Source organism: Oxyura jamaicensis, chromosome 13 (genome assembly GCF_011077185.1).
Source record: "Oxyura jamaicensis isolate SHBP4307 breed ruddy duck chromosome 13, BPBGC_Ojam_1.0, whole genome shotgun sequence".
Classification (NCBI taxonomy): Eukaryota; Metazoa; Chordata; class Aves; order Anseriformes; family Anatidae; genus Oxyura; species Oxyura jamaicensis.
The window spans coordinates 5,171,020-5,197,731 of NC_048905.1; the positions used below are offsets into that span (position 1 = coordinate 5,171,020).

The following is a 26,712-nucleotide window of genomic DNA, read 5'->3' on the forward strand; positions in this document are numbered from 1 at the left end:
AAGAAAGAAAGAAAGAAAGAAAGAAAGAAAGAAAGAAAGAAAGAAAGAGAGAGAGAGAGAGAGAGAAAGGAAAAAAAAAAAAAGAGAGAGAGAGAGAGAAAGAACCTCTTAAAAATGTAATTCTCTCTTGTGTAAATAGCCACAGTCTTGTTTCCTCACCCAGATCTAGGTCTTTCAGGCCCAGACCAGACCAAATTCTGGCCATTTGAGAAGTTTGAAAAGCCACTTCCTCTTTTAGCCCCTCCAGACTGCTGAGTTGTCACTTCACCTGTGCACACAATACAGCATTAGACAGAAGTAAATGAACCATTATATGTCATGAAGAAGATACCTATCCAAGACTTGGCCTTCTTTCCTAGCCAATCTTGCTTGTCCAACAGTAGGACAAAGTGGTCATAGGAAGCAGGAAAGGTCTTAAAGGCAGCGGTTAACTATAGTGGTATGGCCCTATGTAAAAACAAAATCAGATTAGGGAAGAGAGCGCTCTCGAGCACACTATAAGGTAGATTACAACTGGTTAGCAAAGAAACTATCTAACATTGCTTCTGCATTAAGTCTTTGCAAAGGATTACATGATTCCATCACTCTTGTCTTCCAGAACAAAACGGTCTGCAGGATCCTAGTTGACTGCTCAGACAAGCAGAGGTAAGGACAATGGCTTTACTTATTGCACCTTTCTTGTTTCAAAAGCTAAACTGCTTAGAAATACTTAAATATTTTGAACCATGAACTAAGGTCAGGGTTCATTTCACTACTCCTGCCTGGGCAAGTTCTCTGAAGTCTGCTTTACCTACTGGAGAAGCGTTCTGATTAGTTTAACATGTTCATTTATTCTTCTTCAGAGTAAACTCAAAATTCTCAAATTCATTCATTAAAAAACAAACAAAACAAACAAACAAAAAACATAGAGAAGTAGGCCTTTATATAGTAATATCTTAAAAATTTCTTCATAATATGAAAAACGGCCACGAAACATCATAAAGAAAGGAAGAAATTGTAGCATAAACATTTTCCAGAAACTTCTGAAGTCCTCTGGAGGATGTTTATCTGGAAACAAATAGTGCTGTAAAGGAGAATAGGCTGGATCTGACTACGAGCCACAACACTGGAGACAATATAAGGTGAGAAAAACGTGACACAAGACTTCAGTTCCTCAACAGCATTTTCATTGCTTGCTTCTGACAACAACTTTATTCTACCAAAAATATCGTTGAATTCAATTATGTTGTCATACTTGAATCGTATATTCTAATTTGGAAAGAATGTTTACAGGTTTGCAAAGTTTTGGTAGTCATATACTTTTTAGACAAATCATACCAAATCTTGTACTGGTATTTGAGAATGGATTGGATTGAAATATGTCTTGCTTCTCATTTTTGTAACTGCTTGCTTCTGTAATAGGTCACTTTAATGACCAGAGTTTTCCTTTTTCCAGTCTCAGTACTGGAAAACACCAAAATTCTCAAATCAATTCTAGATGTTTTTTTAATTTTCTTTTTAGCATACTGCTTCAGAAGTGTGCTTTCTCTTGTTTTTTTTGACTGCCCAAAGCAGATGAATACCTCCTAACTTTTGTTCAGCTGACAAAGTGTTTGTTATTTCCTTGCATTTGTTATTTCCTTGCACTTCTACTTTAAATTGAATCTTGTCTCTAAATACCTGAAATGTTCCTGGCAAATTTCTTGACAGTTAATCCTTTCTACAGTTCCTCCTTTGCATATGCTTCTATTTCTCTCTGAAGCATCCAAGCATTTACATAAAAAGTAAATTCCATCTCATTTTTTTTTTAATTATATCTTAATTTAGTCAAACTACAAGTCCTATACTTGATAAGGTGGTGACTGAGGAATAGAAGAAGACACTTTAATGAAAATAATTGCCTTCATGTAAAAGTCACAAAAGGGTCAACCTTTTTGTGATGTATGTGTGATTACGTTTCATATTAAATGAATGAGTTGTACAAAAACATTTTCTATTAGTATAAACTAAATGGTGAGGGATGCTTAGCAAAACAGTGCCCTTTGCTGGGAGTTTTGTGCTGTTTTGCCTGATTATATTGGTTTTGAAAGCTCACATGCAGAAATTTTGTTTCAGTTTCCCTTTTTAATGAGTTCATTCCTGGAGGGAATATTTAATACATTACCCCTAAGAATAAGAAGTGTCTTCCTGAATTACTTTAGTACTGGCTAAAGAAAGAGATGGATAAGATTGGGAATGAAAGGAAATCACATTTTCTGTGACATTTTGATATTCATAAGTGTGTATGTTAGATCTCTCAAAGTGCACATCTGTAAAACTAATACTCAAATAGCAGCATGGGTATCCTCAGCTGTGCACTGGGGATCTGGACCGCTTGCTTCACCAGCTCTCAAACAAGAAGGCCATCATGTGCGTGACAGCTTGAGACTTCAGAGCTAGAGTGAGTTCCTCTCCATTCATAAAACATGAATAATTGAGGCACTACAGTAGAAATGTTTTCTTAAAGTAATTAAGTAAGTAATGATGCACAAGCTGGGACATAATCCAGTTTACATGCTGGTTTTGCAGAGGAAAAAATAGGAAAAAACCTACATTAATGAATAAAGTGGTCTGACAATTCTGAATTTAAGGCAAGGAAAAAAATGTTGGGTAGGAAGGGGTGCTATGTATTTATTTCCTTTTCAGATGGTAGCCATGCTTTAAAAGAGCTTTCATTTTGGCTTTGGTAGCTTGGATTCACTGATGTCTTCTTTCTTGAAGACATGGAGGGAATAATCACTGTTGTGAGCATGCTTTGAGAAGTGCAGACTACTAGAATAAATGAATTCCCTTTCTTACATAGGAGCATAGTCCCTGAAAATAGTTTAAATCCAAAACCAAATTAACCCCCTTTCTTTCCTGTGTGAGGGTCACAGTGGCAGTATGACACAGCTAGACTGCCATACTTACTGTTTCTGTCCCAAAAATTCATTGCTTGCATTGCTACCCACACTGGAATATTAGAGCATACAGTTTCAGATGCAGGGAAGTTAACATTCAAACAGTTCGGTCCACTTGCTGCTTATATCATTCAGACTTAGACAATAACAATTGAATTTCTAATTGTTGATGAGTATCCTGGCAGATGTGTTAATGTGCCTTGAATGATACACAGTTCCAGTATCAGGTGCAGGGAAAGACTAAGTTGAGAGCTCTCTCAGTGTGCCTGAATTTATAGGACAAGTCAGCTGTCAGTAACTCTTGCCAGCCTCATTCTATATTCTACTTTGCTCACTTTATATATGGTGCTATTTCTTTTTCATACAATTCTCAAATATTAGGACTAACTTCCTTTATTTATAGCTAAAGTCAGCTCCTGCATTACTTCTGGGAAGTGGAAGCACCTACCATTTCTTTAGACTGCAATGCTGTTGAAGTGTTAGCATGCATCAATCCAGTGCCAAATTGCACCAATTCTTTATATGATTTATCTAGCTTTCAACATTCTTGAGAAATTAGCATAACAAAGAAGGTTTGTGAGACGTTTCTGTAGTTAAATGTCAGCACTAATATATCACAACACACAGAAAAGGGTATTACATATAACTATAGATACTGTGCTGTGATTAAATGTCTGATTCATCATAAAATACTTTGTCTGTGGTTCCGAAGTAATGCAGTATTTTTGTAAGAGATTCCACCCATTTCTAGTTTACAAGAAGAATTATCAACTGTCAGACTGGTTCCTGGAATAGTCTTCCAAAATCTTGTTTGTATGTTTTTTCTTTGTTGTTGCTGGTTTTTGTTGTTTTGTTTTCTTATGTAGTTTGTTGGTATATTTGAAATTATTTTATTAGAGAAAAAAATGAAAGCAATAGTATTTATGTAATAATGATCTGAAAGGAAAATCCCTGAAGTAAAGCATAACTTTAGCATTAATTTTTACCTAATTATTTCTTAGTTATAAACTAAATGTCATGAAGGAATGGAGAGAAAGACCTCATTACCTACTTTCGGTAACATGATCAATAATATTGCAGAGAGGTACTGTAATTGTCTTTACAGTTCAGTTTGCATAGAAATCTCAAGAGAAACCTTAACTTTGACGTGTAGAATTGTTTGTTAAACACTATCTGTTGATTAGTGCTCATCAGTGGAGTATGGCATACTGGAGGATGGTATTACCATCACTTAGTTGGCCTATGAGCCAGCTAATTCAGACATGTTAACGAGTCCATTTATCCTTTGCAGACTTGGTGTTTGATTAGACATATATTTAAAGGTCTCTTTTGTGTCTTATTACATCTTATTTTCACATTGAATTCCTTGTGAACCCAAACAAGGATATGGTATCTTTCATTGTTCATGATACGTGCAGCAGAGAAGTCAAGTTGTTCATCCTTATTCCCATTTGGATTTGCCAAGTCTTTCACATTTTGTGTGAAGTTCACTCGGTTGGTCCCCACCTCACACTCCCTTGCTGTGGCAACTGCAGCTCACTAATATTAATCACGATCTCTCTATTGCTTTATGATCCTAGCTGCCAAATGCAAGAGGGAGGCAGAGGCCATTGTTGCATTTCTTTTCCATGTCCCCTCCTCTGCTAAGTGACCTGACACGCAGGTGCAACCCCCACAGTATGTGATTCACTTTACAGTTTCAGACCCTTACGGGGTCAGAAAAATGATGTTATACCTACTGCATTTGTACACTTTCCACTTGTCACATATCCAATTCCTATGTCTCACTGATAGTATTTTTAACATAAATATTGACTTTTATTTCTGTTAGTAAATTCTACTTTTTATGCTCTGTTTTGCATATTTGTTTTCAAGTTAACATTCACATTTGTACCTGTTCTAAATCATTTAACACAAATTGGCTGTTATGCTGTGAGAAATCCAAGACAGGACTTGCAGTGTGGTGAAATGAGGTCTTAGCCTTTGATGCTAAGTAGTTTTCACAAAATGACCACAGTTCACAAGTTATTAACTTATGGTCACAGTTATTTCAGACCAGTCTTGTTCATATTTGAAAGACTGTTAAACTCCAGTTCAAGGAGCTGGAAAAAAAAAAAAAAAAAAAAAAAAAAAAAAAAAAAAACTGAACAAAATGCTAGTATTTCAGTTTGGTTATTTGTTTCAGAAGATAATACAGCCTCATCCATGTCTGCATGTATGGCATGAACCAGGCAGCTCATCCAAGTAGACACATGAGGTACATATGCACCAAGGCACCAAGGCTCCTACAAATGAATTTAAATCTTCATGAAGCTTAATAACATTGAAGTCTGTCTCCAAGGATAGACTTCTGTGCAGACAGACACAGACAGCATATTTAAATACGAGATTTTCCACAAGATAAAGACAAAAGCCAAAGTCAATTTACAATTTGTTAGAATCCGTATCCCTCAATACCACCTCTACTTCTAAACTTGATACTGTTTCCTGGGTTCAATATAGAAAGCAATCTCAATGATTTATTTATTTATTTTACTGTGTAGTGGCAGGTAAACCACAGCAATGCACGTTCGCATGTGAGCTTAGACCTTGAAGAGTTATTCTCCAGTAGAAGCTAACTTCAGCAGGGGCATGTCCAACCCTCTCAACTGCTACTGTAGTCAACAGAAAAAATAATTCCTTTCAGGTTATTAGAAGAAGACTGAATTAGCTAATCCAGATGGCCCCATGGAGGATAATCACTCGGATGGTTCAAGGAGAGCCTAGTGTGAGTAGCTTCCTTCAGTGTCTTCCTTCCTCCAGGTATATTCTTCCCCCTAGGATCACAATCACTGAGTAGGAAGCTAATACGATAACACTATTAAGACAGTGCTATTAATTATCTGACATCTATTACATACTTGTCATTTCACATTTGGAGTAAGTCACCAAACCATTCAGACATTCAGACAAGCATATTGCTGTTTTCAATTTACTGTTGTTTAATGCATTTTAGCTGTGGGAAGAAGGGCCTCTAGTGGCTTCTCTTCTGTTGCTCTGCAGTTCTATCTACCATTCCAATTTTCAGACATTGTATTACTGAGAGTGCATTATGTGGATTTTGTGACATATTTATGTTTATACAACATGGACATCACTGAAAAAAATAAGTCCCCAGTGTTTGTTTTGTTTTCATTATTATTTCAGAAGGACGTTTTATGAAAAACCTTAGTTAAAGGGAGATGCCCTAGTCAAACAGCTGAGGCAAGAATTGTTTCAGGATCTTTTGCTGTACTTTCTACTGGCCATTTCATAAGTTAATAATTTATTTATTTTTTTGAAATCTGATAAAGGAACTAAATCAATCAAATCTGTAATTTCAGATTAATCTAGAATCTCCCAGAGCAGATTATTATGCTTTTGTTCATCTTAATACTTGTTTTCATACTTTTAATGCTTATACAGGATTTCAGGTAGTAAATGTATGCAGGTTGGCAAATGAAAAAAAAATAAAATAGAATTACAATAGAAACAACTAACAAAAACTGAAATATCTACCTTGTGTCACTAACCCTTACAATTTATAGTATTAAATGCATTTGAGTGAAAAAGAGACCATTTGCAGTGTACCAAATGATAAATCTCTTTTGCTGTTACTGGCACAGTTGCTTACTTTTCTCTGCACTATTTCAGGCATGATGCTGTTATTGTTACAAAAAAACTGGGAAGGTAAAACAGCACTTTGGTAAGATATCTGTAATAACTGAGCTATTAAGCAATGCACTATGCCTTTGTGAAGTCATCTCAGTCAAAAGGGCTCAGCATTTTCCAATAGGAAACACAGGATCATTGTTTTTTTAGGAGCTGGAGACAGTTTCACAGTTTCTTGCTTTATAAACTTACTTTCCCCATGTAGATGGGAAAATCTTATTGAATGGCATTTTGTTATGTGAAAGGATATACAGAAATGCATGTTGAGTGTTTTTGAGAACTAGAAGCAGATCTACTTCTATTACTTGATAGCTACATATAATAAGTAAAGACTCACAGTTGCTGGAAAGTCCTGCATCATTTCAATGGTCTCACTATAGATGAGAGAAATATATGATAACATCAGACATCACTTCCAAATTGAAAAAAAAAAAAAAAAAAAAAGATGAATTCCTTAATGCGTCTTCAGAATGTTTACTATCCAAGCAACTCCCCAATGTATCTTGAGTTTCACTTTATAAAGCCCCACAGAACTAGTTTTGCTTTCAGATTCCATCGGCTCAGACTCTGTTTTCAGAAGTCTACTGCTACAGCCTGTCACAGAAACGGGACAAGACAGGGTTGTAACCCCATAATTTAAAAAAGTATTGTTATTCTCTGAACAAGAATTCAGAGAAACTGCCAACCAGTGTTACTTTCATTCTAATTTCACAATCAGAACCCTAAGTATGATCAACAGTGAGGCTTAGAGCTTTAATTTGTATATGCAAAACTACTTGGTGTTTATAGAAATCATTGCAAACTTGGCAGAGAATTTTGATAACCCCATCTCCTTGTGCCTGATCCACACACTTCTTGAGTAGATACAACCCATAGCTTCAAAGGCTATATTGTCCATGAAGAAGCAATAGTATTTTTGAATCTCCCAAAGCTCCACTAAGCATAACATTTATGATTTTATGATTAACACTTATGATGAATCCCCAAAGTATTCCTCCAGAACTTAATTTATATTTACCATTTATATGTTGAAACATTCACCAAATAATTCTCTGACTTTAATAAAAATCTGAATAGGACAATTGTCATATATCAAAGAGTGGCAGGAAATACACCTGTGTTTTTACATTAGTTATTCAAACCAACTAAGAAGTTTCAGCAGACAATTCTCTCTGCATTAGCATCATACATGGACATGTCTTCAGTCATTGAATATTCACATCTTTAGCATTCTGTATCATTAAATTAATACTAAATTTATGAACTACTTAAAAGCTACTGTTTAAAAATTATTACCAGATAAGGAGCTGTCCAAAACACCGTCAGGACCTTCCAGCATATCTAAAAAGCATACCCTTATGCTGTTTATTGTTGTAAATTATTTTTTTTTTTAGGAAAAGGAATAACAGGCAGCACCTCGTAGATTTAGTTATAGTTTAAGATGTCCATTCAAGCAAACTGAAGATAAGGATTTCTGAGATATTAAAACCTGATAATTTATGAGCTTTAAATAAAAAAAAAAAATAAAAAATAAAAAATAAAATAGCACTTGCCAAAATAATAGTAATAATAATAATTTACTGGTCAAGCAATAGAAGGATAAAGGGCTCTCTGTAGTCATGTCCATCTTTTACCAAGCTGCCACAGTGTATTTTATTAGTGCCTTGCCCACTGTCAAGAAGGTAATAAAGTAGATGCTCAGGTAGGCATCCTCATGTACTGCCTCCAATAATCCATTGCCATTCAGGGTATCCTTAAATGAAAATTAAGATCTAAAATGGAAGGGACGTGCCTCTAAGTCTGGTAACAATATGCATACAGCAGTCAGCAGACTTAAGTATGCGGACAGGTACTTCCAATTCAATGCAGGACGTTGTATGGACTGAACAGAGAGGGTTTTGTGTTTTGTTTTGTTTTTTGGCTGTTTTAAATGACGACATTTAATATAATAAATTTATTAGAAAATCTTAATTATAGCGCTGTAGAGAAATGCTGTAATGTTTTTCATTCTATAAGTGGATTTTTAGTATTTTTAATATTTTGTTAACTGGATCTTAAAACATTCTCAGAAAATTGTATTTTGTGTTTTAAAATCAGTTGAAGTTTTCTGGCCAAAAACTCTACAAGCAAAGAAGTTTCACAATTCAGTATCTTTTGTCACAAAGGTATATTTTAACTCAGGCCTTAGTTCCTCCCAGTTCATGAGCATGTATGAAGGCAAATCAGTTCACTTTGCATTCTTCTACCTGCCACTCTGCTTCATCTAATTGAATTGTAAACTTTTCCGGACACAGCCTGGCTTCTGCTTCACTGTCTTGTACCATGATCTAGTCAGGCTTTTTTTGCCTTCACCATTTACCAGTTCTCATCAGTGAAAATCACATGTGCTCTAAATGTTATGAAATAACATATTATTATATCAGAAACAACTGTCGTGTTCAGGTGGTGTGATTTTTTCATTCTATGTGTGTTGGTTTGGTTTCTATTTGACTTCCCATGAAACCTTTATTAACATTTCTTATATTTGTGCAGTGGTAAAAAAATGCAGTTCCTCTTTTGTTAGAGCTTTTTGTGTGAAAGTTTAATGACATACATTTAAATTTCAGCTTCCCGATTAGATCCACTAGGAAATTTGTATGAGAACTAAGGCTTTCAATGTAACAGAAAATGGTTGTATAGTTTATCTCCTTGCATCTTATCTCCTATGTGTTGCAGTGTTTGAAAATATATTTCCTTAAGAGACAAATGCTGTTAATGTTTTCTAAGCCACTCACTAAAATATTGTCATTGAAGTGAATAGATTTCTTCTACTCCCCATTAGTACAATTTCTTTAAAATATTTCTGTAACCATGAGATAGAACATGAGATCTTGGTTTCTTTCTTTATTTCTCCTTAACTTATGATTATACAGGAAAATAACTCTGCATATCTTATATTCTGAAATCCTCCTGTGCAGTGGTTATGTATTTATTTCATTTCTGCTTGAAATTATATTCAAGGTAATTTTACTCCAGAGGTGAGGAAGGCAGTGATTCTGTAATCTGTAATATTTTACTTGCCTGCAGTGCTTGCTTAATCACATCATAATCCTAAATTCATTCCCTGAAAGAGATTTCTAGTCTTCCTTTTTCTTCTTCTTTCTTCCTTAGAGAAGTGGTTTGGCAGTGATTCTGTCTTTACCTGAGATTGGCTGAGTAGTTTCAGCTTCTATAACTGAACGTGTTTTCAGAAAGACTCCAGGGAAACAGCTGTTTCATGTGTTAAAGTAGCATCCACAGCCCAATCAACCCATGATTAAAAAGAGTTTCAGTCAGTTTCAACTGCATGTATCTCTGCCCATAAATCTATAGGCTTATTTCAGGCAAAATTGAAAATGTGGCTCATAAACTGACATGCTAATATTCAATTGTTGGCAACACTTGTGCAAACACTCCTTATACAGAGGTGTAACAGAAATTGATAATTCAAATTATTAATTTCAAAATTTCACTTTGAAATATTACCTTAAAAAGAAATCCAGAAAGTATTTCAGTAAAGTTCTAAGTAAATTTAATTGCACAAATTCAGTATTTCTTACTCTCTCTTTTTCTTCTTAAAATAAAATGCCTCAACTTCCTGTAGTGTTGGTCATCTTGTTTGTTAACATCTCAAATTATTTAAGATTACTTTTAAAAAAGCCTTGACTTTAGGAACCACTCTATATCATTTGTCCAATTAGTTCTGTCAACTCACTATATTGTTCTTGTTTTGAAACCAAGTTTTCTGGTGGTTACAGTATTTTTCTTTCTACAGTTAGTACAGAATAATTTAAGTATAATGTTACAAGTTATTTATACGATGTGAAAAAAAAAAAAAAAAGAAAAGAAAAGAAAGAAAGAAAAACTCTTACCAAATTCAGAAAGTAAATTAAAATAAACTCTGAATAGGAGTCAACGTGGAACTGCCAACAACATATCTCAAAAAATCCCCCATTACTCAATGATTTGCTTCTCTTGAGGTCAGCTGTCTCTCCACGCTAGGATACTACACCTGTTTTTCCTAGCAGTTTCTACAGTGAAGCAGCTAGCTTTTACGTTTATGATAGCTTCATCTGCTAACCCATTCCTGGCAGCAATTTGAGCATTCTCCTTTATCGAAGAAGAAAACTTCTACTTATACTATCACACATGCTTTCAGGAACTTGCTACGCTACTGTGGTACATTTTTGTACATACATTTCTATATACACTTTTATATATTCTTTTATAGTTAGTAGATATCTAAAAACACCATGTTGTTTGTCTTCTCTGCACACAGTATTCTGCCAGCAAAATCACCAGCTTCTGCAAACCATAGAGGAGCTTTTCCTTAGAGGTGTACAGCTAACTAGTTTACACTGGAGTCTTTGCTAGACCTTGTAAACTGAAAGACTGTAGTACAGGAATTAGTGCAGGTGTAAAGTGTTTCCTGCTCTGCATTTCTCATCTTCAGAAAGCCCCACAATCTAAGCAGCATATCATGTTTTCTCTTTGAATCATAGTTTAATTGCTCCTTAGCAGAACATGCTGTTCTGAATTTCATTTTAGCTTCACCTGCAGTCACAAAAAAAAAATAAATTTTGAATGCTTTATTTTAAATAACATTTTTGGGAATGCACACCACTGAAAGAGACAGTGAATGAAAGCGCGTAAACGGGAGGCAGCTGCCATCTCTGTCCACCTGTCATTTGAATTGCACATCCAAGCAATTCTACCCTCCCATGAGGGTAGCCGTCCTCCTCCAGTGGTGCCAGACAGGAAGTCTGAAATACAGCCTGGGCACTGAGCAGCAGGAGAAGTGGTTGCAATAAATTAAATGAAAGTGCTAACGGCCATTCCCTTGCTTGGTGTCCCTGGCTTTATGGACTAGAGGGCACAGACTGAGGAAGAAATGAACAGTTCCCAACTCCTGGTCATTATTTAGCAGTTTTTGTTGATTTCAACTGAAGTCAGATATATACCTCTAAGGGCAGTGACCATTTGTTGTAGTCTAAATTGATGAACTGGTATAGCAAAGTGCCTTTCCTGTCCTCCTTGAGGTTCATTATTTGATCTTCAGTCACAATATTTTTAGTCTATCTGAATTACAGTTGATGACAAAAAGAAACGGATTGCTTATAAACGAGTTGCAGCACCATGCAGTAAGATTCAGCACTCCACAGGCAAGGCCGCAAAAACTGACAGGAAATCATCATTCCACCTCAGCCTTTCTTCCCCATTTCTTCTTCAGCTCTTGCACCATCTGTGGTTAGCTTTTAACTCATACTTCCAAAAGCACAAATCCGGGGAGCTGCAACGTGCCAGCATTTCACATGCTGGAAGAGGGACACTTCATGGGGCTTTCCTTACTGAACAAAGCAGAAGGCAGCCAAGTACCACTGGCTGCCTGTGCATAGGGCAGTTGGGAGCTGCTGGCAGTGCCCCTGGGATCACAGCCTCCCATGGCTGCTCAGAGAACCCAGCTTGCCCTGCCATGCATGGAGAGGAAGGCATGGCCCAGCCAGGCCATGGTAATGGCTGGCTCCTTGCCCTTGGTGGAGAGGGCTGTGTCATGGCCTGCCTTCAGTGCTGGGGCACAGCCAGGCTATGGTTTCCTCAGGAACTGCCATGCTTGCCTTTGTGGCAGAAGGGGAAGAAGAGAAAAATCACCCTGGGGTGTCTGGTAGGCAGATGTTTTGTGACTAGCACCCACAGCACGTGGGCCGAAGGAATGGGTGTTCAGGAAGCATGGCTGTGCTGCCAAATAGCCCTTTAAGGGCAGAGGCGTAGCCCTCCAGGCTCCACCTGGAGGCTGGGCCGTGGGCCCCAGCACCCTGGGAGTTGGGAGGTTTCAACCAGGGACTGGTCTGGAGACCTTCTGACTGTCAGCATGAAAACCTGTTCCTGAGGCACCCCAGGCACAGGAGGGTGCTGGCACCATGGCCGTTTCCACAGCCTCTCAGTGAGGAAGATGCTATCACTGTGCTTCTCACAGTTTTGCCTTCCTGTGAGGAAACCAGGCCCATTCTGTGCTTCTGCTCCTTCAGGGCAGCCTCTGCTGACAGGGAAATCCTTTTGGGGCCCCCTCATCACATATTTCATAGTGGCCCATGCAAACATGAGAGCTGAGGCACACCTGGGTGCCACTTCAGGCCTGCCAGCTCAGGAAAAGGCTTTGCTATCACTAAGGGACATTTCTGTGGGGGAGATTAAAAGGGGCATGCATCTTTCTGGCTGCAATTTTAGCTAAGGGTAGGGTTCTTTTCCTTTGATTGCACACCTGAACACAATCGGTACTACGTGAAATAAGCTTTTTCTCTCTTCCTCTCTTCTTCTTTTATATTTTTTTTATTTTTTTTTTTCCCTCAGTGTTGAAACAGCTTTCCAGTGATGTCATACAGTGACACTTTCCTGAGTGTTTCCTAATGTCTAGAGAGAGAAGAGCAGAGAGAATGGGGGAAGAAAAAGTCCAGGGATCTGGTATTTAATCTCATCTCTTTTACTGACAAGCAGATATTTAAGTTTTGTATGTGTGTACTTTAGATTTTCCTTCCTTAATTTCATCATAGATATTGTTTGCAATGCCTTATTAGAGTTTTGATAAAGTTTCCATCAAAGACACTATTTTAGATTTTTTTGTGTGCATTTTTTTTGGTCACTATTGTAAGTATGCTCATTTAACTCAAAATATGAAATGCCTCTAAAATGATATAAATATTAAAAAAAAAAACATGATTTAAACAAAAAATAAAAAAGATTATTTCCTCAACAAGAAATAAAACCACTTACCTCATTAAACTGTTTTCAAATTATATTACTTTAAAATAGTCTAGTCATTATTTTTTTGTCAAATGTGTATATTTGACACATAATAGATACATACACACAGCAATATATAATATGTATATACCTCCATAATAATTTGAGTTTTGTCTTTGTAGGATCCTTGGCCCAGACTGATGACCTTCATTCAAAACCATTACCTGAAGGGAAAAGAGACGATTCTAAAGAATCTATGTCAAATGTATGTTCCATTTGCTGTCATACGTCTCAATGTGTTGAGGTGTTCTACAAAGGGAACATTAATTTTGAATCACTCAGAGTTCTTCCAGATTTTTTTAAGAATTTCTGAATGATAGAGAGGTGATAACTATGCCAAATAAAAGATGTATGCAATGTATTTTGTATTTTTCCTTAAAAAAATAGTGTAACTATATGCAGAATATAGTGTAAATTTCGAAATTGCAATTATATTTCATTACTAATAGTTTATAGTCTTAATTGTCTCTAGACTTCTGATTATTTTTTTTTTTTAATTATGTTTTAAAGGAAGGGACTATAGTCTCCAAAATAAGCTCTGCGATATTGATTATAAAACAATTGCGCCTATAGATGTAAACTTTTATGTTCAAGTATTAACACGTTCATTAACGTTCATAGCTTAATTAAGCACTAATTTCTTTCATGCACGTTAACTTCACAATAGCTCCATCTCGTGGTTGACTAAATATTACCTGAGTATTTGAGCTTTAGTATATGTTTCATAGGAACAGTAGGGTTGAAAACAGAAGTCCATATATATATTAAAAAAAAAAAAAATGATGAGGGGGGAAATTATTATTTATAAAAATAAAAAATCATAAAGATTATGATAAGCTCTATTATCACATTTGTAGTAATATATACACTTAGAGTTATGTTTTGTTTCTATTTCATACAGGTGTTCAGAAATGATGCAGCTGATCAGCAGTTTAACCTTGAAGCTGCAATTAAAAATGTTGACAAAATGTCCGATGAGCTGAAGAAACTGAATGGTAATTCTGAGTTCATCATCTAGCTATACAGAAAGCTGTTGAAGGCATTGTTTTAGAAAGCATGTTTGAGAATGGCTCATGTTTTCTGTATCATACAATTGTTTTTTTAATCTAATGAAAAAATGTTGTTTTGTTTTGAACTATTAACGAAACAGTAGTTACCCAGAAATGGAACTATGTTAGCTAAGTATGGAAAAAAACTGTTAGTCAAATGCATTCCTTCTTAGGGACAACAATAGTTGGATAATGAAAATATTACAAATGTGCTAATATCAAAATTTATTTAACTGCTTTGAGGTAAACAAAATAAGGCAATCCTTTGCATTTTTGAAAGAGTTTGCAATTGTACTTCAAAAACATGCTATATTAAATTGTCTTTCACTTAGCATTTACTATTCAATAAGTGCTGTGAAATTACATTACCCTTTGTCTTACAGTGGAAAGCCAGCTGCTGCTTTGTGACCTTATTTTGAATTTCAACCATCCCATGAAGACCAAAGATTTAAGAGAAGCTGAAGAAAAAGCTTGGAGTTTGACAGATTAAGTAATACAATCCATTTTCATGCATTGTCTTCTATTAATAGTGATTGAGTTTCAACTGTAAAGCGACAATATGGTTTCCTTCACTTGGTTTATTTTTATTTTAAATTGGAAATGTAGAATGGAAAACAGTATTGATTTTGAGAGAGATTTTAACCCAAATTTCTCAAATTAAATATACTCGGTCTGGAAAGAGTAGCAAAATTAACTAGAAAGGTCAGGAAATGGGGCATGAAGTTCTTCACATGTGCTTGTCTCCTTTTAAATGAAGACATATTGGAAGAGTAACAAAAGATTTAAAATTACTTCACGTCAAGTTATTGCTCTTGTCTCAGTCGTGTTCCAGGAAATGGGATGAGAAATGTTCAATAAAAGAGGAACTGCAAGTCATCATTTGATATGCCTTCCTTATTCTAAAAATGTTGCTGTGGAAGGAGGCCACAGTGCAAATTACTTCTGGAAAATCAAAAGTACTTTGATCCTAGTTTCTATAGTGACTTTCTAATGCATGTAGATTCAAAAGAAAGCAAAAGTTAGTAGTTTAAATACTCTGCTATGAAGTCTTCTCAGCCCAAAATTTGTGTAGCCAGTGTATTCATACATTTTAAGTAGAATTCATATTTAATCATACTTTACTTGTGAAAATGTTTGAATGTTGAGGTATGTTTTTAGTCATACAAAACATGTTTATCTGAATAATCAAATCCAAATTTACTCTGTAGAAAAAGAATATGTAGAGCTATAATTTGATGTGTAGGTTTTACATATTATTGCTCTTTTCATAAGTTGAAAAAAATGGTGATTTAAAAACAAATGAAACAATTCCATAGGAGGCATTTCAGGGTTGTCAGAATTTTCAAGACAGTGTAACAAAATTACAACCTCCAGCTTACACAGTCAATGGTAGTATTGTGGGATTGATGTTAATTTTAGCATTTTTGGAAAGACATATTAAAACTGACTTTTCTTTCACAAGACTAGTAGCAGTTTTTAAAAAAAATACAGTAGTAGAGATAGGCTTTGTCAGCTGAAGTGATTTATTTATATATTTATTTACTCATAGTTGCATGGAAATGAAATTCTCTAATTTTGAATTCCAGCTCCTAGACAAATATAATGTAAATAAAAATAACATTTACAACATACATATTTAAAGTTGTAAAACTCTTTATGAAATCTGATTTTCTTATCATAGAAGCTATATAAATGATATGGATGATATCCTCCCTTGAATTATGATTCAACACAGAAATGGCTTTAGAGGAGAAAATGTGACAATGTCCAAGGTAATTCTTTTTTTTTTTTTCCTTTTTTTCTCAGAAAACAAAAGTTCCTAAAAAAAAAAAAACAGGACAAAAAATTAGATAAATCCCACTTAACAAAGGAGAGGGAAAAAACTCATGATATAGTATTCTTCAGTGGTCCTCAGCTGCAGCTTATGTTTTAGAACTGAGAATGTTATTGTTTTTTCTTGAGAGAACACAGTAAAAACAGAAAGCATTTGTATAAGAGGAACCAATTTAATCCAAATTATATCTGTATGCTTTCTAAGGGAATTGGGTGTGGTCTTGCAATTAATAATCACATGATGATAATCTTGTTAATGTGTCTCCTATAAAAGAATGGTGGCTTATTTTAGAGTCAAAGAGATGCAGTTAAAGAGATGTCTGTGCTAATAGAGAAAACCTTGTTGCTAAGTGAGTTTAGAGGATCCTAGGAGATAATTCCAATTAATGGGCTAAGATGCCATCCGTGAATCGTCAGTTGTATGGCAGGTAGAATATGTTATCTGTGGATATTTTAATTTTCTAGAAAACTGTGAACAAAGACAGTTTCATAGCTGAATAACACAAACACAGATCTTGACAGGCAGGGGGATTTGAGGGGAAAAATCGAGCAACACACAAAATTTTTGTGTCTTGCTGAAAGGTAGGTGTCTTTAGGGTCCAGGCTGGCAGGTTGGAATCCAAGTCTTTTCACAGAAATGCCCATAGTTAGATGATTTATTAATTTACTGGGAGGTGGATTGCAGGGAAAACAAAACAAAACAAACAAAAAAACCCTATTGCTTTTGGTTTACTTCTCAACTTTGTTTTGGTTCTTGGTTCTGTGGTATGTACCACTTTAAGTAATAGAATTGCTGCTGCAATTCTGATCTGAAAAATAGGTTACATTTTTTTTCTCCTCTGAAAGCAGAGACTTGGATTGGTATATCTTCCATGGGTCTTCTAATGTGGTTTCAGGAAGATACACGTTTGTTAGAAGATAGTTTTCCTCACCTAATGAATTCCTGTGTACTCTATGGTTACTGGACAGTAATAAATATATTGTAGGAAAATCATATTTATAGAGTACTACATTTAAAGCATGACTTAAAAATAACAACATTGTCCTTTTTCATTAAAATCAAAAGTATTTTTAATGATTTCTTCATGGTTTTGGTTCACTGAAAAAGGAAGTATCCTTAGGTTCACAGACTTTAGTAGACTTTGATCCTTTAAGTGATCTTCATTAGGGTCTCATTTAAATATGTCCTGCAGCATATGTTAACATGCACTGGTTTCGTGAACCCCTATCTTTTCCATCAATCAGAAGAAGAGGTGTTCTTTGGAAGTAATCAATGATGTCTGCTACAGATGAAAAATCCTGTGGGATGGAAAAATAAGAAGGTAATGGAAAAAGTGTCAGAATTCTTAGCAATTAGTAAACTCAATTTAGAAACCTTTTTTCTTTATAAGAGGTGTCTTATAAGGTCCAGTAAATATCATCAGATCAGCTGTCTTTCTTCCTGCCCTAATGCATAGCTATGTTGATGTATGTGTATGATATGCTGAAGATGTGTTGTACAATGAATTTATGAAGATTCCATATGTTTAATACATGGTGGTGGTGTTTCCGTTTGACATTATTAAGTTGACTCATAAATTCAGAGAGTTTGGACTCAACCAGTATATGTGCTGACCAGTGTGTCTGACGCCAGCAAATCCTGTGCAGTACTACAGGATGTGAGTAAGCTAACCATCTGAAGCAAAGCAGTAAAGTTGGCAGATATGGATTTGCTCTCAGTGGTGTATTTCCATTATCTGGTGTCTTAGTGGTAAACAAACACTCCCTAACAAATTGTACTGATTTCTAATAGCTGCACGCTCAGGCTAGCAATTCACTGCATGAGTACAAACAGGAGAATCTGCTTATCCTTTCAGAAGTAAAAACTGTAGGAATATCTGCAAGACAATAAGCAGAATTTCAATGGATTAAAATAGCTGCTAGATTAAGTACACTGACACTTAGAGAACAAGACAGGAGGCACTTTAAGATGAAGGGAAGTAGTGTGAAAAAATGCACAGTACCTCTTTTCCTTTTAAGCCAGTTCCTAACAAATATATCTGATTTTGCTCCTGGTAACGAATCTGGATGTTGTATACTTTATCTCTGTACAAGACCATCAGTACATAAGGATGAGTAGCAGTTTTTCTTGAGCTGTCTCTTACCAAGAAGGTTCCATCCTGAAAGATGAAAAAATGAAAGATGACAAATAAATGCTGCTTCTGGTTTTGATCTGCACAACAGCCTTAAGTAGATCACTCATGCTTTTAAGGAATTTTTCTTTGTGTAATCTGCTATATTATCTTTCTCCCTCACAAGAGAAACTGAGCTATTTATAAGGGCAAACATTTAGGTCATTCCTCAAACATTGTATCTTTCAATCTGCTATTTAAAGTACTTACTGTCTGATACAACATGCAGATATTTAGGGAAGAGAGGGCTGATGTTGTGTAAGGGAGAGATGCCACTAAAGGAGGAGGTAAATATGAAAGGCCTAACTCCACTTCAGCCAGAAGAGAATTTAATTCCTGATAAATTTCAATCAAGATTCCTCTGTGATCTGTTTACAGGCAGCCTAAAATAATGATCATGGGTGTGTCATTTTGGTAAAGCCAGTGATATTCTCTTTTTCTGTTTCTCCTTCTGCTTTTCTTCATTTCAGATTTTTAAAATCTTCCATTAAAATACCCTGTCTGAAAGGCACTGGATGTTGTCTCATAAGCTAGACCTTAGCACAAGTCATTGAAATGCTGTACATGGCAACTTAAACCATTGCATGTGCTGTGAGGCATCACAGATTTAACAGATTTCTCACAATGATAGATGAGGTATAATTTGTTTTATCTCTGCACACACAGTTAAGCCTGGGTTTCACATGCTTGAATCTGTACTTCATTTTGCTGCTAAATATGGCCTAGAAAAGGTAGGACTCAACTCATCTAATTCAAGCTAAAATTTGGAATTTGTGACAAACTCTGTAATAGTGACAAAGGAATCTTTCCAGAGAACAAGTCATTCCTCTTAAGATAGGCAAGATGAAACTGCTCTCGTGGGCTATGAAAAACAACAACAGCCTTCACGGCTGGTTTAATCACAGAATCACAGAACTGTAGGGGTTGGAAGGGACCTCAAAAGATCATCGGGTCCAACCCCCCTGCCAAAGCAGGTTCCTCAGAGCAGGCTGCCCAGGTAGGCGTCAAGACGGGCCTTGAATATCTCCAGAGAAGGCATCTCTAGATGCCTAACTTTTATGTGGGTAATGATATGCAAGCTGAGCCCCCAGTATAAATGTCTATAATGGAGCTTAACCTTACAGTGCAATTTACCTTCACTCTTCCTATATGACTGCAGGGACATCTAGCTAGGCTAATAAGGAGGTGCTGAGAACCCCCAAGAGTTTAAAGAGTACCTTGTTTATTTTTCGAAGAGCTGCTTCTGCTTCTGGCCGGCTAATATAAGCAACGTACCATTCATCATTTAATGAATCCTATATTTTTTGTGGGAGAGAAGAAAGGAGAAAGTCAACTGTCAATGAATTAATTTATGATGTTAACATACTAATAAGTAGAGAGAAAATTGAACTTGAGGGATATTGGAATTTATGTGCAGAAGGTATGAGCTTCAGGGATCATACTAGTATATACTAGTATATGGTAAGTGAAACTGAAAGATCTTGAAGTGATTTAATCACTTTGAAGTTATGGAAGTATTACAGACCTACCTGTTAAATATCTAAGGTAGGAAAACTGGTATTTCCAGATATTTTCAGTAAAAAAAATAGATTTTAAATCATGGCATCATAGAATGGTTTGGGTTGAAAGGGAATTTAAAGATCATCTAGTTACAACCCTTCTGCCTGGGACGCTACCGTGCTAACATCCTTCGCCTTTCTTTTTCTCTCTCTCTCTTTCTCTCCCCCCCTTTTTTTTTTTTAACAATCATCTGAGACAATAGCACAGACTTCCTGTGAACTTAACAGTAGTGGGCAACCATACATGGCCTCATCGGGAGTGGTTTGCTCTATACTTGCCATATTTAAAGAAATGTGAAACAAAAATGCACTTAAAGTGGTTAAAGTGTATGAATTGTCTACTTACCAAGGTCTTGTGGAAAGAGAAATGAATATATAATGCTATTTGAAGACAATTGTTTACAACCAAGTAATCCTGCAAACAAGCATTTCTCTTATTTTGTTCTACTGCATTTTGCTATTGTTTTACTTGGTGGAGACAGAAAAAAAAGGCACTAAATATTGACACAGAAGAAGAAACTGAAAACACCTACTAACATCCTGACAATGGCTACTAACTAGAAAAACAACTTTGAAAACAGTTCTCTCTTGAAATCAGATTATTTGCTGTATTTAGCAGTTATGGTTAATACTTGTGATGTTTCTGTACCTCATCTTCCTCCATGTTTGTGTGCTGAACGGTCTGTCTGCTAGGAATGGGCAATGGAGGTCTTGTATCAGCTGTCCCTCTTGAAGGAGATCTGCTGTTGTTGCCTTTGAAGTTGTCATATAAGAATAGAAAAAATATTGAAATGAGGAAATAATTTCATCTGGGAAATGCATACTGGTATATGTATAGAATCTTGATTTTGTGAGGCATGAAGAATTTGTATCACTCTGGTACCGAGGCATTTTGAATTGATTTGAAATCAGATTTAAGTTCCTTATATAAATTCTTCCTTGGTGCACAGGAACACTGACTGAACTCTGATAGCTCATAGTACCTTAAAATCAGATGAGCTTGAAATATAGGTTGCATCTTTTTAGCTTCTGTACCACAGTTACTCAGTTGAGAACATCTCCAATTTCTTTAGAGACAGATTTAATACCATCTCTTCAGATTCCTTGCCTTCTTAGCAAGTAGAAACTAAAAAATGTCACTGTAAGACATTGGTAGGTGTTAGCATATGCAAAAATCAATTTTCAAAACAATTGCTTTCTAAGTTTCCTTTATTTTTGACTTACTTTTACAAGATGCAGTATATTTTACATTGAAAGCATTTTCTCCCTTTTTCGAGACTGTTAGTATACCACAGTGATTTCTAGGTAGTGTTATTTGGCTTTCAGCAATGTTAGTTATATTTTTAAAAGGTACTTAAATGAAGTTTTGGCAATGATTTAACTAGAATGTTAAGCCCAAACTTCATGGAAGAAGATCACCCTAGATTCAGACGGATGCACTCAAACTGCCTTGCAACCTTCAGTCATTGTTTGTACATAAAACTAAGCAGTGCAGGATACAAACCTAGAGGGAAGCGAGGTGGTAGAGAGCCACTTGCAGACAGGCTTCTAGCACTGTTGTAGAAACAACAAAAATAGTTAAGTACAATATGACATTGCTATACTAGATTTCTGTGTTGTAAAATACTGATCTGAACTGTGAGCCTGTTTTACAGAATGTGACATCCTCTTGAGTCCTATGAAGGACAAGGACAACTTTCTCTTCCTTCTTTGCATTTTTCTTTCCTTCCTTTTTAGTAAGTAGATCCACTATTAAAATTACTTGGAGCTCAGTATCTGGGAATGAGGTAGCCAGAGTCACTAACAGGCTATCAAGATTTCTGTGTCAGGATTAATGAAGAAAACAACTTCATCTGGTTGACTTTTCAGAGGGACTGGCTACATTATTCCCCTAAAGAAGGAAGCAGAGGCAGCAGCTTGATAGATGTTTGTTTCTTTGGAGTCCCAGTTACAGAGTCATTTTACCTGTAGCTTTTTTAACATTATTGAGGAAAGAGCAGTTTCTCATCGTTAATGTTGCAGCTGTGGATATGGAGCTACTGGAGAGCCCAGTGAAGGGTCACTAACATGATAAGGGACTAGAGCATCTCACATGTGAGGAAAGGCTGTTCGAACTGGGACTGGTTTGTCTAGAAAAGAGAAGGCTTGGGGGGATCTTCTCCATGCATATAAAAACCTGAAGAGAGGATGCGAAGAGGATGGAGCCGGGCTCTTTTCAGTGGTGCCCAGAGACAGGACAAGAGGCAGTGGGCACAAACTGAAACACAGGAGGTTCCATCTGAGCATCAGGAAACGCATCTTTAATCTGAGCGTGACTGGGCACTGGAATAAGTTGTCCAAAGAGCTTGTGAGGTCTCCCTCCTTGGAGATATTCAAAAGCTATATGGGCATGGTCCTGGGCAACCAACTGTAGGTGGCCATGCTTGACCAGAGGCATTAGACCAGAGAGCTCCAGATGGCCATTGCAGCCTCTCTGTGAATGTGTGAGATATTATCTGGCAGTGGCACTGAGCTCATACCCCCAGCACCATAACACTGCCATGTGCCTGTGCTTGGTTTACTTTCCTTCTTCTGCTTCATTTTTCTGCTATTGGTTAGAAAATCTACCGTTCTTTTTTATGGCCTGTTTTATGATCCAGAGGTCTTTATTTTTATTTTTAATTGCTTCACCCAACTTGTTATAAATCGCCTGTGGTCTTTTCCTTTACGAACCATATTTCTATTCTGCTTTAGTGAACTGCAAAAAAAGCTCTGGGATTAGTATATTAATTATACCTGCAGAACAGGGGCACCCTATCACAACTTGTGATTCATGGGAAAGAATCAGCCAAATGTGAGCTTCTGCTATGGAAAACTACGCAACACTGTTTGAATATAAGCAGAAGTTTCACCATGGAAACAGTTCATATGACCTTGCTATTGCTACTGCAATATTATTTCTTCTTGGGTGTCAGCAGTTCCAGACAATGTTGGTAAATGGGAGGGATTCATCAAAGAACCATTACAAAAAAAAACAGAGATTAAACTATGTACTTAGCACTTAGACTCAAGAAGCCCACTCTTAGTCATCAAAGGCTGTTGCACACTTCATCAGAAACCAAAATTTAATTAAGGGAACTTCCATTCTGGAAATGAAGACATAACAATCTGTGGAAGTTGTAGGTAGGAAAAGTTGTATTAGCAGCAAAGTCCACAATTTTAAATAAGAATTAACCATTAAACTAACTTTTAATAAAAGGGGCCTGCAGGCAGCAGGAGTGATGTCTTACAAATGGAGGTATTCTACTATGTAGACCCTGAAATATTCCTTGACTTAAAACTGAGAGTGTGCATTATGTCTTGGTTGTCTGGTATACGCTGTTCTGCTGAACACAGAACTTCAGTTCTATTAAGGATTCTTCTTGATATCAGGAACACCACAAATTAGCATGTAGTCAAGGCAAGGGTACAGCTTAAAAAAGGATTTCTTAAAGTAGTTACCTTGTATTCCCCAGAGCACCCTGTAGCAATAGACATATAAAGAGATTAAAATTCCAGAGGAAGATACAACGAGTGATACAAACCTTTCTGCACCAGGCATGCTGTTGGATCCTGGCTTAGGTGGAGGCTTGATAGATTTTGATGGGAATGTATTGGAGCTGTATGGGGGCAAAGACAGCTGTGGCACTGCTCTTTGGGGTGCGACTGTGGAGAAGAGGAGAAGAAAACTTAAAACCTATCTGAGACATTCTTAAACGAGTTAAAGAAGTCCTGGCACATTACTGCTGTCTAATTAGATAAACATAACGGAGGAAAATGTTTTCTAAAAAGTCTTTGATATGTTAGTTACGGGTTGTAATATCATATGGTCAACTGAGAGCTTAAAATTAAATGAAAAATAATTTGGAGTAGACTTGAGCATTTAGTTCTGTTTTTTAAAGCTACAAGTCCCACAGCTTAACTGCAATAAAGCTGAAGGTGAAGTGTGACAGTGTGTCCTCTCTGTTGCGCTGGTTCTGAATAGTGAATTTGAGGTCACCTCTTTTAACTTCATTCCTTTATGAGATTTCTCCCATATAAGCATAACGTCATCAAACTGAAACATTTTTTTACACTTCAGATCTTCACTACTCAAAAGAGAACAGGTTAACTGTGCTCTGCGCCCTATTCTTAATGGAGTCTTAGAGGAAATGGTAGGTTGTAAAGACTTGGCCGAATGTTCTGCTTCGGCTATGAATTCACTTTACAAACTTTATTTTAGGAACCAGGCTTGTTAAGTAATTTATAAATAGTACTATTAAATGAAACAAGTTCTGGTTGTGTTCCTTAGAGTAAGCACGATTACACAGAAGACTAGTACTTGCAGGGTTTTACTGAACATTTTGTTGAAAACTGAAAACATGCCTAGCTGTTTGATGCTGTGTGCAGATTACAAACCTCTAAAATATAAGGTGTTTCAAAGTAAGAAATTCTGCTGTCTTGTAACTGACTGACTGGGGAAAGCTATTAGCTATTGATTTCCTGTGTTTTGTGGCTTTGCTATATAAATCTGCACAAGGTACATTGTAAGCATTCTACACCCAGTCAAGATACCACCTAACTTTTTTACATGGCTCTAAAGAAAGAACTCTGGAAACTGTTTTCGTAGTGCTAAGACAAAGAAAGGCTTCACAGTAGAAATACTTACTGTCGTCTTCTTCCTGGGGAACCAAGAGAAAACAAATGTTAGCAACTTACTGCAGAGTTCTTAGTAATATTTATCTTTTACAATACAAAGACCTGGAAGTTTGTGAATTTTGAGCATACTAAGGATCCTAAGAATCTAGTATGTAGACTGTCACTTTCATCTAAAATGCCGGGGTTTCTGTCTTCATGCAACACCAAATAACATATACAGTTCTTGTGTTAAGGTGCAGCTATTATTTACAAGTAAAGTAAAAGTTTTATTATTAAGTAAAAATCCCAAATTCTTAGGTCAGCATATGCTAAATAAAATAATAATAATATATTAAAAAATCCCAAATCAAAAACTCAGACCTGATGTAAACAAAATCATCTCTCCTGTGTCATTAAAAAAATGCTGGCCTTACTCTTCCTATTATCAAAGATAAAGTACTTAGGGAATAAGCTGAGCTTGAACTAGAGGAAATTGTTAAACAGAAGCTGTGTGCAATGAAAGAGCCATCCTCATTCATTACAAAGCAAAAAAAAAAAAAAAAAAAAAAAAAAAAGTTTATTTTTTCCAGAATTATTAGCTTATACAGGTACTTCATTTTATTGTAGTACATATAATTTACAAATCTGTTTTGACACTATACTTACTTCAGGTCTCTTTTGTTGTGGCCAACCCTGCCTGAAATGAAACAGAGACAACAAAACATTAATCATAGATGGAATATTATCCATTCATTTGGTGTGCATAAGGCTATATATTCAACTAAGACAAGAATTTGTACTAAATTCTACAGTCCTATATGACTGCAGAAGCAATTTTTTCTCCTCATAACAGTACCTAAAATTCTGATTTTCAGACATAATTTAAGATGGTATACTAGTCCTTAGCCAATCTTGATTATTTGAACAAGCAAAATTCTGAATGATTTATCATAAGATTAAAGCTTAAAACAAGTTCCTACACTGATGAAATGTGTTTCAAGTCTGAAACACATTTTATATTACGCAGCAACATTGCTGGAGCACATCATGAGCATTCCAGTCTGTTTCTCTGATGAATTATCTTGGCTGACCACCACATCTCAATTACTTTATTATTTTGTTTTAAATTCAGTCACCCTATTCAGCCCGTAAGTTATCTAGAAAACACTGTTTATGCTATAGATACTACTTGCTATGAGTTTTGCAGGCTAGTAAAATCAGTAATAGGAAAGTAAGCCTTTCTTTTTTTTTATGTCCTACACAAAATAGATACGGGATTCATAAAAGAATGTTTCTTAGAGCAAGAACTTGATCTGGTGGAAAAAACATGGATCAGAGGTTTCTTTGTGCCTCTAGGAAGTGAGCCATGCCATATGTAATGGCCATTTGAGATAGGAATTGATAGACAGTTTCTACTTTTCTACATTCACACTTTTCTGTAGCATGCAGCACATTCCGTACATATTGTTAAAACAAAGCTTTGATGTCTGCAGCTACTGTTGGCACTGTTAGCAGTAATTTTCCCATCCCATGTTGCTTATCCATATTTTTATTAAATTTAATGTATACTTGTATTAAATTTCAGTTAAATGAACTCTTACTTGACAGGAGTTTGCTTCCTTAGAGGAGTTGGATTGCCTCTTTCATATCTATCGCTTGGTGGGACAGGAGGTTTTGGCATCATTGCTAGCTGTTCTCCCAGGGATCTAAGGGAGGAGCAAGATGACGAAATAAAGACAAAAAATGGCTTAGTGTGAGATAACTGACTAATATTGGCATCAAGAGTCCTGTTTCAAGAGGCAAAACTCTTACCTTAGCTGTGGAGTCAAAGGCTGTAAAACAACAAGGAACAGTTAAGAGCTAAGGGTATCAGAACAGCTGAAAAACATTTATAAGCACCAAAACAGAAAGGCCTTACCTTCTCAGGATAGCCTGGCTTCCTCCCTGAAAATACATTTAAAAAAAAAGTAACTGCAGATAATTAAACTTTCTATGAAACGCGTAGTTTTGAATATTACTGAAAGAAAATTTTGCAGATTGA

General features: G+C 36.0%; 1 protein-coding gene and 2 long non-coding RNA genes across 4 annotated transcripts in view; 2 read left to right on the plus strand and 1 right to left on the minus strand.

The window, feature by feature from the left end:
* The window catches only part of LOC118173887, an 18,809-nt gene extending 15,092 nt beyond the window's left edge, over positions 1 to 3,717 (plus strand). For both annotated transcript variants that reach the window (XR_004754429.1, XR_004754428.1), the window contains exons 2-3: positions 599 to 645; positions 1,017 to 3,717. This is a non-coding gene — a long non-coding RNA (uncharacterized LOC118173887). The remainder of the gene's footprint in view (positions 1 to 598; positions 646 to 1,016) is intronic.
* Positions 3,718 to 13,574: 9,857 nt separating this feature from the next.
* Positions 13,575 to 15,991, plus strand: LOC118173884. Its single transcript, XR_004754426.1, has 3 exons — positions 13,575 to 13,629; positions 14,326 to 14,419; positions 14,857 to 15,991. It is a non-coding gene; the product is annotated as an uncharacterized LOC118173884 (long non-coding RNA).
* A 288-nt stretch (positions 15,992 to 16,279) lies between these two features.
* The window catches only part of LCP2 (lymphocyte cytosolic protein 2), a 35,387-nt gene continuing 24,954 nt past the window's right edge, over positions 16,280 to 26,712 (minus strand). The window contains exons 11-21 of the mRNA XM_035338836.1: positions 26,590 to 26,615; positions 26,484 to 26,503; positions 26,273 to 26,377; positions 25,338 to 25,368; positions 24,703 to 24,715; positions 23,600 to 23,720; positions 21,541 to 21,590; positions 20,686 to 20,789; positions 19,695 to 19,772; positions 18,310 to 18,465; positions 16,280 to 17,605 (exon numbers count right to left, since the gene is read on the minus strand). Coding sequence (XP_035194727.1) covers positions 17,483 to 17,605; positions 18,310 to 18,465; positions 19,695 to 19,772; positions 20,686 to 20,789; positions 21,541 to 21,590; positions 23,600 to 23,720; positions 24,703 to 24,715; positions 25,338 to 25,368; positions 26,273 to 26,377; positions 26,484 to 26,503; positions 26,590 to 26,615 — 827 coding nt within the window. The 3' untranslated portion in view covers positions 16,280 to 17,482. The remainder of the gene's footprint in view (positions 17,606 to 18,309; positions 18,466 to 19,694; positions 19,773 to 20,685; positions 20,790 to 21,540; positions 21,591 to 23,599; positions 23,721 to 24,702; positions 24,716 to 25,337; positions 25,369 to 26,272; positions 26,378 to 26,483; positions 26,504 to 26,589; positions 26,616 to 26,712) is intronic.